Source organism: Rhineura floridana, chromosome 1 (genome assembly GCF_030035675.1).
Source record: "Rhineura floridana isolate rRhiFlo1 chromosome 1, rRhiFlo1.hap2, whole genome shotgun sequence".
Lineage (NCBI taxonomy): Eukaryota > Metazoa > Chordata > Lepidosauria > Squamata > Rhineuridae > Rhineura > Rhineura floridana.
Window position 1 is genome coordinate 178,845,434 of NC_084480.1, and position 11,564 is coordinate 178,856,997.

General features: G+C 49.1%; 1 protein-coding gene across 4 annotated transcripts; it reads right to left on the reverse strand.

Moving 5' to 3' along the window:
• Positions 1-6,800: 6,800 nt before the first annotated feature.
• FOXA2 (forkhead box A2) lies at positions 6,801-10,968 on the reverse strand. Of its 4 annotated transcripts, none has more exons than XM_061637123.1 (2): positions 10,763-10,968; positions 6,801-8,917 (listed from the first exon to the last, which is right to left on the reverse strand). In XM_061637123.1, exons 1-2 carry the CDS (start codon positions 10,847-10,849, stop codon positions 7,631-7,633), a joined length of 1,374 nt encoding a protein of 457 aa, XP_061493107.1. In that variant the 5' UTR covers positions 10,850-10,968; the 3' UTR covers positions 6,801-7,630. The 4 variants fall into 4 exon arrangements, with proteins under 4 accessions (XP_061493107.1, XP_061493379.1, XP_061493197.1 ...); XM_061637395.1 differs by lacking the exon at positions 10,763-10,968 and adding an exon at positions 9,680-9,753; XM_061637213.1 differs by lacking the exon at positions 10,763-10,968 and adding an exon at positions 9,388-9,565.
• Positions 10,969-11,564: the final 596 nt, after the last annotated feature.

Here is an 11,564-nt window from a genome sequence, read left to right on the forward strand (position 1 = left end):
GAGTCTTCCCCACCCCCACCCCTGGAGTCTTCCCGAAAAACAGTGAGGGGTATTTGAGAAAGATGCGCAAACTGAGGCCACTTTTTGAATCTATAAACCTGGCAGGGAGGCCTACAAACGGTTGTTTGGAGATACTTTATTTCAATTAAACGGCCTTCACGAGGCAGTCTGAATTGATCAAATCAGAACATGGGGGTAAGGTTGGCCAAGCCGCCGGCTTCCTTCGCCTTTGGAGCAAAGAGTGGAAAGTCACGTCTTATTTGGGGGGGGGGTTAAAAAGCAATCTCCGGCAGCTCCGGACTGAATCTGATGGCTGTGGGGAGAAGAGCCGAGAGAGCTGTGACCACTAATGTGCATGTGGCCCAAAGTTTCGATATGATATGACAGGCAGAGAGGTAGATCAGTATTACGACAGAAATCATCAGTAAACGTGCCATCCAGTTGAGTGGCTTCAGTCCCAACGTTATGTTCATTCCTCTCATGGTAAAGGACAGTGACCAGGTTATTGGAATAAAGGTCAAAACAGCAGCTGATTTCTCACATTTCAGGCTAGGCCTTCTACAGTCTTAACACCTCCCGGTAAATGTCAAGATTCACCATTTTTCTAACAGTCACCTTAACTATATGAATAAATTTAAGCAAACAACTGCATGTGCAGAAATGCAAATCTGCATCAACTAGCATGCACTTCGTGTGAAAGTGTCCTGAAAACACATAGTTTGCTTCAGCCCTCCAATTCGGCCTGGCCCCTGGTGCAGGCTATATTTATGAGGGCCAGGTGTGATTTCATGAGCTTTTTTATTATTTAAATGCAATTATATTTCTCGAGTTTGGATCCGTGGTGTCAAACCATTTACCTTTGATAATTCAAGTAGTAAAACTGAAGTACTCAAAATGTAAATGGGCTTCATTGGGCTATCACAAAAAAGGCCTAGGTGCCAGTTTGGTTAAGCAGGTTGAGGTTGGCCAAACTCTGCTAACAACCAGCTTTCCAGCAGAGTTACCTAGAAGTAAGGTTTCCACATTCTCCCAAAAATCTGTAAGTTGCCTGCTGCTGTAAATTGGACATGTGGGCAAGACCAACCCAATTTCAGGCATATTTGGTGGAATAGTGGGACTTTTTGGAGTAGATTAAAAGGAGTGGAAATTTCATTTTCTAAGATAGGGTCATAATCCTCAACAGGCTAAGAGCAGACTTCACATATAATAGCAGACTTGATAACTATATACACTTGCACACGAGCAGTTGAAATGTGTGGGTCACACAAGTACATTTTAAAGGGATATGAAAGTTGTATCTGGGGTGTTTGATTTGCAGCACTGTACGTGTGATCCCTCTCTTGCTTAAGTTCAGAGCATTGCCACTTACTTCCAAACTTCGCCCCCATTAAATTCTGTGTGACTTACTTCCAAGGAGAGATGTGGCTTCTATATCCTGGCTTTGTGGGAGGAACTGCCTGACTGAAATAATTATGCGCCAAGGCAATTATCACTTCTCTCAGGGCCACTCATCACTTAATGGCCACAAAATCAAGATTTCCATGTGGAAAGACCACCCCAGATCCAAAGCCTACAAAACCTCACTTTTGTCAGGAAGCCTCTGCAAGTGAGTACCGTGTGTATTTGAATCAGCCAATCAGGAGTGGATATTTTAGCTTGCACCCAGAGGAAGTCAGAAGAATACTTGAATGACCTTCTTTGCTTCCCACCAGCTTATTTGTGTAGTGACTGGCCCTATATGAAATCCGGATCCTAAACATATTTTGCTCAGAGTTCAACTCAGATGAAAAACCACGTGACTTGTTTGTTTTTTAAACATCCACCTTTAACCAGCCACCTCAAGACTCGAGCCCTGTAACCACCAACTGGGAGTAAGTACCATTAAACTAAATGAGATTTCTTTCTGAACAGACATATATAGGATCGCGATGTAAATATCCTGCACGACTTGATTCTAGTGGGAATTGGATGAAGCGCTCTCTTAACAAATTTACAAGCCATCCTAAGTATAGCTATTTGGAAGACCACTCACTTCCATTTAAAACTGGATTTTGTGCATGCTTCCTTCTGCATAGGTTCAGACTAACATCTGAGCAAACACAGGTAGGGCAGACTTAGTCCTAGTCAGACTTTCTTGTAAGTCCCACTGAACTCCATACATAGGATCTGGCTGTCCTGAGGGAAGGGATAAATGTTGACAGTTTTCTAGCACTGTGGCCTAAGACATGCTCAATTTCTGTGAAGAACGTTCCACTGAGTTGAGTAGAAGGCTGCAATACTAACCCCACTTATCTGGGAGCAAGTCCCTTGACTTGTGTAGTCATTGTTGCAGTCTTTCTCCCATTACATTTAGTGGCTCTCCCTTCTTGTAGAGACCACCCTTAAGACTTTTGTTCACCCGAACTCAAGTCAGAGAGCTTGGGAATTTTTTTTAACCCATTCCGCACAACCATTTGCCGGAATGTATGCAACGGACTATTTGAGATGAGGACTGCTGTGATTACCTGACAGGAGGTACCTCGTGACTACGAGGTGATACGAAAGGACTGCTAGGTTGCGAGTCTAGGACACGTTCTCACGTGCAAGTCATCACACGACGAACGGGCGGGGGTTAAGCCAATCCTTCATATCCAAGTAAATGTGGGAGAAAGGTTTTTCATACGTCCGCTCTGTGCATCCGTCCATTAAACTACCCGATTTTGTATTTTCCTCCTTTTGTTTCCGCTCATGCTGACAGGTCTCAGAGCACCAGGCCGCGTCCTGACCTCGAAAGGTGGCAGAGTAGATTGGCTCACGAGAGGACACTGCCAGCCCATGCCTGTTGATTCAGAAGTCAGTTGCGTCACAATCAGTGAACCTTACTCCCAGGTCAACGCCCATATGATAGCAGCGTGAGCTAGGAACAAGCCGTGCCTCTCGCGTCTGCCGTGAATTCACTAAATGGCTTTAGCCAGCCTCAACGTCCTATTTGCGATGTCGGGATAACACCGACCGGCCTTACAAGATTGTTGTGAGGATTGCAAGATACCCTGTGTGACGTGCTTTGAACCCTCTAAAGCGCTACACACATACCAGGAGTTTTTGTTAAGTTGTGTACCACCGGTGCTTTGTTCCGTTTGGGGTCAAGAAACGAGGTTCTGTTTTACCTCCCTTCCCCGGATGATCTTCTCTGCCTCGTCTGGTTGGAGGCCTTGGCATGTAACCGAGGCTTGGTTAGTTGGAAGTGAGTCGCCTTCATTCCAGTGGGGTTCACCTTTAGCCTTACGCATGCTCCTTGGGAGGTATGCCCCGCTTACGTCAGTGGGAGGGATTCCCGTTAAGTGTGCATTTACTTGACGCCTTATTTCTCCTACCTAGGCTCAGCATTGCCTCCTCGAGCTTCCTACAGAATCCAGCCAAATGGCGGCCTTTAGAGGCTGCAACTCTAAAACACACTTCCTGGGGGTAAATGCCTTTGGACTCCGTGGGACTTACTTCCGGATAAACACGCAGAGTAATTGCGCTTCACGTCCAACAGATTCCAGTGCCAGAGGTTCAGGATGGCACTTCGCACCCTTACTCGGAAGTAAGCCCCATCGAGTTCAATGGGACTTCCTTCCAAGTAAGTATGCATAGGACTGCAGCTTAGGGCCAAAGGCCATTGTGCCCAGTGAACCTTACTCCTGAGTAAACATTGTATTTATTTATTTATTACATTTATGCCCTGCCTTACTTTTACCAGAGAGCCAGTGTGGTGTAGTGGTTAAGGTGTTGGACTACGACCTGGGAGACCAGGGTTCGAATCCCCACACAGCCATGAAGCTCACTGGGTGACCTTGGGCCAGTCACTGCCTCTCAGCCTCACAGGAAGGCAATGGTAAACCCCCTCTGAATACAGCTTACCATGAAAACCCTATTCATAGGGTCGCCGTAAGTGGGGATCTTGAAGGCAGTCCATTTCATTTTTCATTACTTTCACCAGGGAACCCAAGACGGCATACATGTGGTTCCCAAGCGGTCTCCCATCCAGGCACTGACCAGACCCAGACCCGCTTAGCTTCAGCAAGGTGGTGGCCCCATGTGCCTTCAGATCATAGCCTCGGACCGGATCATAAACATGAACAGGATCACACACACACACCCCTTAACTAATCAGTAAAATTCTTATAATACCATGTGGTATTCATCACTTTGAGGTGAACCCTACTGTTTTCCATGTTTTTATGATCGGTGTGCAAGAGAAGCAGATCTCGTGGCTTTTGCAGAATTGATCCACCACCAAAGGAGCACACGAAAGGGCTTTTACTGGGGCGAGAAAGATCTGCGATGCCTGCTGAGGTAGTACCAGCCTCCAGCTGTTTCTCACTTGGGCCCAGCAAGTTAAAGAAGGCTTCCCTCTGACCAGCTCCTGCCATTGAAAAGGCCTCTGTCTTTCTCTCTCTCTCCCCGCACCCACCCACACACCCCAGACCAGCTGATTTCTGCATGAACGAGATCAGGCGTGAGTGGAGTCACATCTACTCTCTTGTGTTCTCCGGTTGCTGAGAGTCTCCAAAGGGGAGCTCAGAAGTTGATTCAAAGCATGCACAGAGAGAAAGAGAGAGAGAGACCTTCTCTAAATTATTGCTCTGGGGGGCAGAGAGTAATAAGCTGGCACCAGACTTACTAACAGATTCCAGATTGGCCAGCACTCAGTAAACCTGGCCTTGTTCATTATTTATTTATTTACTTACTTACTTACTTACTACATTTATATCCCACCCATCCTCCCAGTAAGAGCACAGGGCCAATGATTGCCAATTACGTTTCAACCAGGCTAAAATCAAACCCCCTTTTAAAAAAAAAAAAGGTCATTTGGGCCTAGAATTTGACTCCTTTCAACCCGTAAAAAAAAAAGTCCCGACAAATAATTGGCTGCCGAGCTGCCTTTGTGGTCGGCCGAACTGGACGGGAGTTTTGGCTTATTGGGCACTTTAGGTGCTTCCCAGCGCTTCACGTGCTTCATCTGAGTAACACAACCGGCAAATCCAGAAGAAAGTTCTCGAAGGCCCCATTGAAATGAATTGGAGCCTCGCAAGGGTCCCGATGGATTCTGCCCGTCATTATTGACATACAATCTTAAGACGTAACATTTATTGTATATATAAAACATATTTTAAATAAATAAGGGCCTTCCTTAGTGTTATCATTAAGATATGTGACCTCTTTGCCCTAGATTTCATATTCAACCCTGTCCTGCACTCCTTAGGTGGCCTCAGGTAAGCCGCAATCTTGAGAATGATATTCAATGTTAGTCATACTCAGATAAGACCCATTGAAATCAATGATTTCTGATCTTCAGACCGTCACCTCTCACATAGACTATGATAATACGGAGTTAATAATAATATTACATGGCTGTTGCACAGATTACTGAGATAATCTGTGTGAAGTGCTTTGAGCGCTTGAAACGTGCTCTTTGTATACTGAATATTAAGACCGAGATATAACCAAAGCACTTTTAAAACCAACGATGGAAGGAAAGAGGTTTGCGCACGCTTAACTCTACAACTGAAATCAACCAGTCACAAAAACATTTTGGCTAGATTGCGGACCGTATCACTGTTTAAACTACTCCACGCAGAGAATCTAAGAATAGCATGATATACAGGTCGAACCTTTTAGACCGAGGCTGCAATCCTAGCCATTTTCTGAAGTCAGTTGGGGATGTCTACGTATGTATAACTCATGGCTGGGCTGCTGGGTAGCCGATTCCAAACATGTTAAGTAACCAGTGGTTTTTTTCTTCTTCTGTTAAGTAATGTTCACAGCATCAAATAAACAAAACAATATTTAAAGACAGATGAGCAAAGCAATGCATACATTGAGTAGGCACCAGGAAAATATGTATATATAGGCCTCAGCTGTGACCCTAACAGCCCAATCCTATCTAGGTTTGCTGACAGCTGGACTTCCATCAAGAATGTGCATAGGCTGTAATCCTATACAACGGGGTGGCAGACTTTTTCTGATCTACTTTGGTTTCTACTAGAACCCCAAGATCTTCTAAGCAGAGACAGGTTGCTAGGACCATACAGTGAGATTTAAAGAACAGGGTGGCTTTGAGAACATTCGGAGCCTAAGAATTCGTTTTCAGTACCAGAACTCAACAGTGCTCACAGTCGATCCACTCAAAACACCAACCATTTCAGCAGTTTACTGGGGGAAAGGAGTAATTTTTTTGCTGATCTACTGCAAATCAGTCAGAGATTTACCAGTAGATCCCGAACTGCCTTCTGCCCGCCCCTACCCACCGTCATTTGGGGGTAAAGTTGCAGTCTTATTCACACTTGAGACTAAGCCCCATTGGACTCCATGGGAGTATCTTTCCAGTTAACCTACATAGATCCAGGCCTATTCAACTGAACTCAGTGAGGCTTGCTTCTGAGGAAAGACGAATTCACTTATGATCAGCTGGTATGTTTAGGGTGCCAAGATGTCCAACATCTTGTATTTAAGGTTCATATATGTATTTTAAACATGCATGCTTTTTATGCAGTTTTATACAGTCACTCCTTTGAAAAAATCCTACCCTAAGCAAATTAAGCCCTTTGGCAGGTAATATCTTGAACTAGAATTAGTTCGTTCTCTTTTTCACATCTCTTTGCATTATGCGTTCATCGGAAAACTAATAATACAGATAAGATTTTTTAAAAAAAAAGTTAAAGGAGGGGAAAAATAAATCTCCAACAGCAATTTAATATAGGGTTTGTGAGAATTTGGCCGGTCGTTACCAGAATACACGTTTATAAGCCATAAATAAAGCGTACAGAAACGATAAATTAATTCGATCCGAGTCGTTTACTCTCCCGTAACATCAAATCTTCGTGTGTCAAATTACAATCTAAAGTCCCTTTTTTTCTTTTTGTCCCCTCCCCCACTTCACAATGCTACAGTCTTTTGATCCTCAGTTTTGAAAGCTAACATCGGTTCACACACACACACACACACACATTTTTGTGTCACTTTCACGCCCAAAAATAGATATGTTTATAACTCCCTGCGACAAACAAAAGAAAGAAACGTACAAGGCGTCTCCTAAAAAGAAACCTCCAGTTCCAATACAATTAAATCGGAGTCTGACGCAGACTGAAGGTGGCCAAGAGCCCAAGCCTAGGGAACCGGGAGCTTTCCACACGCCCACGGGGGTTGGAGATCAATCCCGTTGTTCCGACGTCGGCGAGAAAAGGGCAGAAGAAAAAGAAGACTGAAATGACACAACGGCAAACGTCGATTAAATAGTGAGGGAGCTTTTCGAAACGAGGAGCAGGGCTCGAGTGCCAGGATTCTTCGCCCAGAGCAGTGCGGGAGGGCTCCTCGTAGAAAGGGTTCTTTTTCTTTTCTTTTCAAAAATAGGGCTAGAGAATCTTTAGTCGATACAAAGGGGCGGGGGGGGGCTCCAGTTCGCGAGCTGAGACCGCCGGATCGTTTTATTCCGATGGGCTTTGGATGTGAAACGAAACGGAAGGTGACCTAGGCGGGGAGGCAGAGTGGGAGGGCTGCTTCGGGCCTCGTTTGGATTCTTTCTGAAGTGTCTCACCTCCCAGATTTTTTTCTCCCGAGGAGAGAAAAGGGGGTGGGGGAGAGGGCAGAGGCGGGGGGGGGCTGCTCTTTAGGAAGAGTTCATGATGGGTCGGGAGTAGACCCCTTGGTAATAGGAGGCGTCTCCGGCCAAGGGCGAGGCCTCCAGGGCGCTTTTGTTCGTGACCGAGCCCATGGCCAGGCTGCTGGGCACGGGCGAGCCGTAGCTGGCGTAGTGCATCACCTGCTCGTAGGCTTTGAGGTCCATCTTGTGCTGGGGGTGGTGCTGGTGGGGGTGGTGCTGGTGAGGGTGGTGGGGGTGGTGGGGGTGGTGGGGGTGCTGCTGCTGCTGCTCGGTGGAGGACATCAGGTTGGTGATGGAGAAAGGGTGGTTGAAAGCGTAGTGGTGCTCCGCCTTGAGGTGCGCCTCGTGGGCGAGCCCCGCGTGGGCGTGATGCTGAGCCAGCAGGTGCTGTTGCTGCTGCTGGGCTGGCGACGGGGCGGGCTCCGGGTGGCCCTTCAGGTCGGCCAGGGCGCGCTTGTGCTCTTGGCAAGGGGAGGCGCCGGAGTGTGGCGATTCCGGGGTCACGCCGTTGGGCAGGTCGCGCTCCTGCGGAGCCGCCTGCGAGGCTGCCTTCTTACTCTGCGGCGCCGTTCCCCCCGAAGAGGTGGGTGAAGCGCCCTGGTGCTGCTGCTGCTGCTGCTGCTTGGGGCCCGGCGGCTTGTCGCACTTGAAGCGCTTCTGGCGCCGCAGGTAGCAACCGTTCTCGAACATGTTGCCCGAGTCCGGGTGCAGCGTCCAGAAGGAGCCCTTGCCCGGCTTGTCCGGCGAACGGGGCACCTTGAGGAAGCAGTCGTTGAAGGAGAGCGAGTGGCGGATAGAGTTCTGCCAGCGCTGCTGGTTCTGCCGGTAGAAGGGGAAGAGGTCCATGATCCACTGGTAGATCTCGCTGAGCGTCAGCATCTTGTTGGGCGACTGTTGGATGGCCATGGTGATGAGCGAGATGTAGGAGTAAGGCGGCTTGGCGTGCGTGTAGCTCCGGCGGTAGCTCTTGGCGTCGCGGGAACGGCCCAGGCCCGCCGCTTGCCCATAGGCGCCGCCGCCGCCCCCGCTGGGGCTCAGAGCCGAGTAGGCGCCCAGCGCGCCCCCCATGGAGCCTGCCTGGGCGCCCAGCGGGCTCATGCTGGGGCTCAGGTGGGCCGCCATGCCAGCCATGGCCCCCGCTCCGGGAGAGAGGTTCATGCCCGCGGGGCCGGCCGCGTAAGACATGCCCATGGAACCGCCGGAGGTCACCGTCGTCATGTTGCCCGCGGTGCCCATGGCGGGCATGCTCATGTAGCTGTTCATGCCCAGCCCCGCATTCATGGTGGAATAACCCTGCAAAGGCGACAAGAGGAGGGAGCCCAGCGGTTAGTGGCAGTGGCCCACGGATAGCCCCACCCAAGACCCCATATACTGGCCGCGGCCCGATCCCCCAGCCCCAAACCACGTATTTCACAGAGAAACTCTATTTTTGACTCCGTGCCACCCCAAGCCATTTACCTAGAAGACTGAAAGTAAGTCTCGAGTAAATAGATGGCACGATCCAGGCACCCTTAGGCTCTTTGGATTTCCATGGAAGAGAGCAGGTGCGTAAGGCTTGGGAGGAAGTTCCAGTGAATAGTCACATTTATATCCGAGGACGTACGGAGAGGATCGGCTTGAAAACCTCTCCGAATACGATTTTTTTAAAAAGCCTAGCTTTGTCTGGATCGTGTATATGGTTAGGACAGGGTTCCAGGGATCGTAAGCCTGGCTCCCAATCACGTTAAACTGATACATAAGTCCCAGTGAAATCGCTGACGTACCAAAAACACATCAGTTAGAATCTGGGCCTTAATCCCAGAGAAGTGTACCGGCGAGCGTAGCCTAACCCTCCGATCACAACCGTTCTTCGTTTTGTTTTGCTTTTTTCCTTTAAAAGCGCGTTGGTGTTAATGAGACTTTGCCAAAATATCGTGTTTCGTGTAGTGATGGAAGAAAAGGAGGAGCCAGGAGTGTTCAAAACCTTTCATTACGCGCTGCCTGGGGAGAAGGTCATGTTAAAAACCCATATCGTCGATCCAAGCAATCGACACCCGAACCCTGATGCAAGTTCACCTGGAAGCAAGCCGGTTCTCTCTACTGCACATACTTTCCTGTGTAATCATATGCATGTTTACTCGGAAGTAACCGCCGTTGAGTTTCATGGGGCTTACTCCCACCTAAGAGTGCAGCCACAAACCCGCAGCTCAGCTCCCCGAAGCCTTTCGGTTTCTAATCAGAAGCGATTCCCTTGGCTTTCAAAGCAACTGACTCCCCAAGTAACTTGTGTTAGCGTTGCTAACCCAAGAGCAGCCGGATCCATAAAACCACTCGACAGAAACTTTTGTATTTTATTTTGGTAAGATTCGATTCGAACCTCATTTTCTAATACTTTTAGTTGGGAATATCCATAACGATCACCCTGCAAATGTATTTCTCCACAGGCTAAGGACTGCATCCAAATCACTGGGGGGGGAGGATCGGGACTGTCTGTCACCCCAATCCTAGGCAGAATAAAAAACCCATGGAAATCAGTGTGGGGCTGACTTGCGGCGACTGTGTTTAAAATCCAAGGGTAATATGGGGCGGACATCTGAGTGCTCCAGGAGCGAAGCTGAGAGGCGATCTGGATCAAGGAAGGAAAGCATCGCCAGTCTAAGAACCGCGCCGGTTCCTGCCGCAAAAGGACACACTCAACATGGGGAAACGTCTATGAGTTGTGCTAAAGCTTCGCTCCTCTCATTCACGTCTATAAATAAAGGAGACTTGTTCGGATTGGGGTTTCATTGTTCCCCAAACTCTGAGCCTTCCCAGGGCGAGATTTAGAGTAATAAATGTGCCCCCTCTTCCCTTGGTTCCTTATAGCTCCCCCCCCACGCCCTTCCTCCCCCCACCCCAACCTCTCTCTGCCAAACACAACTTTGTTAGGATAGCGCGGCTAGGCATGGCAAAAGGATTTGGAGGCTTCGCAAGTCAATATTTGATCACAAAGTTAATATTATCTCAAGGCTAACACAGTGTTGTATAAAAAGAGGGGAGAGAGAGAGAGACTCCTGTTTTTTAGCAGGAGGAGGAGGCTTTGGGGATTGGGTGGGGGACCCACACACAAACAGAGAGAGAGAGACCCACCCACGCAAACAGACAGAAGTTGCCATTTACCTCCGGCTCGCCGTAGTAGTTGCTCCACTCCGTGTGCTCGTGTCCTTCCATTTTCACGACTCCCAGCATACTGGAAGCGGAGTGCATGGCAGTTTAAAATTTAACAGCCACAACAAGCGACGACAGAGGGAGAGAGAGCAATCCAAAAAAAAAGGGGGGGGAAGGAAAAGGAAAACACCCCCTCGGCAGCCCTCCCTCCTCCTTGCCTCGCTCCCTCTCTTCCCCTCCCTCCTCCCTCCCTCCCTCCCTCCCTCCTTCTTCCCCTCCCTCTGTGTGTGTGATGGGGGAGGGTGGGCTCGCCCTGCGTGGGGTTTGTCCCTCCTTGCTCTTGCTGCCGCTGCTGCTGCTTGGGTGGGTTTCGCGCGGAAGAGTCGCTGGGAGGCGAAGGCAAGGCGGCAGCGGAGGAGGCGGCGGCGGCGAAGTGGTGCAGTGACGTGGATGCCGGAGTGATATAGCAGCCAGAGGCCAGGCGAGCTTCCAATCCCCAGGTCCTAGGCAGACGATTTGAATAATCAGCTCCCACCGAGGGCTCTCCTCGCCAAGACTCCGGCTGCCCGAGCGCCCGGCCTTACGCACCCTTTGGAGTGGAGGCTGCCCCCCTTGTCTCTGGCTCTGGGACCAAAAAGCACATCCTGGTGGTATTCCCGGGCCATGAATCCTGAATGACTGCCCCCCCTCCCGGTTTCCTACCGACTTGGATGGTTGCATACCCTACAATGCACCCCAAACAGGCCGTCATAGCTCTGCTGCTGACGGACGACATTTTTAAAAAAATTACGGCTGTTTTTATGTATAGGATTCT

Excerpts from the sequence above, each read along its gene's own strand:
- FOXA2 (XM_061637123.1), bottom strand. The coding sequence starts at position 10,849 with ATGCACTCCGCTTCCAGTATGCTGGGAGTCGTGAAAATGGAAGGACAC. Across the intron at positions 8,918-10,762 it reads ACTACTACGGCGAGCCGGAG|GGTTATTCCACCATGAATGC; the intron begins GTAAATGGCAAC and ends TCGCCTTTGCAG.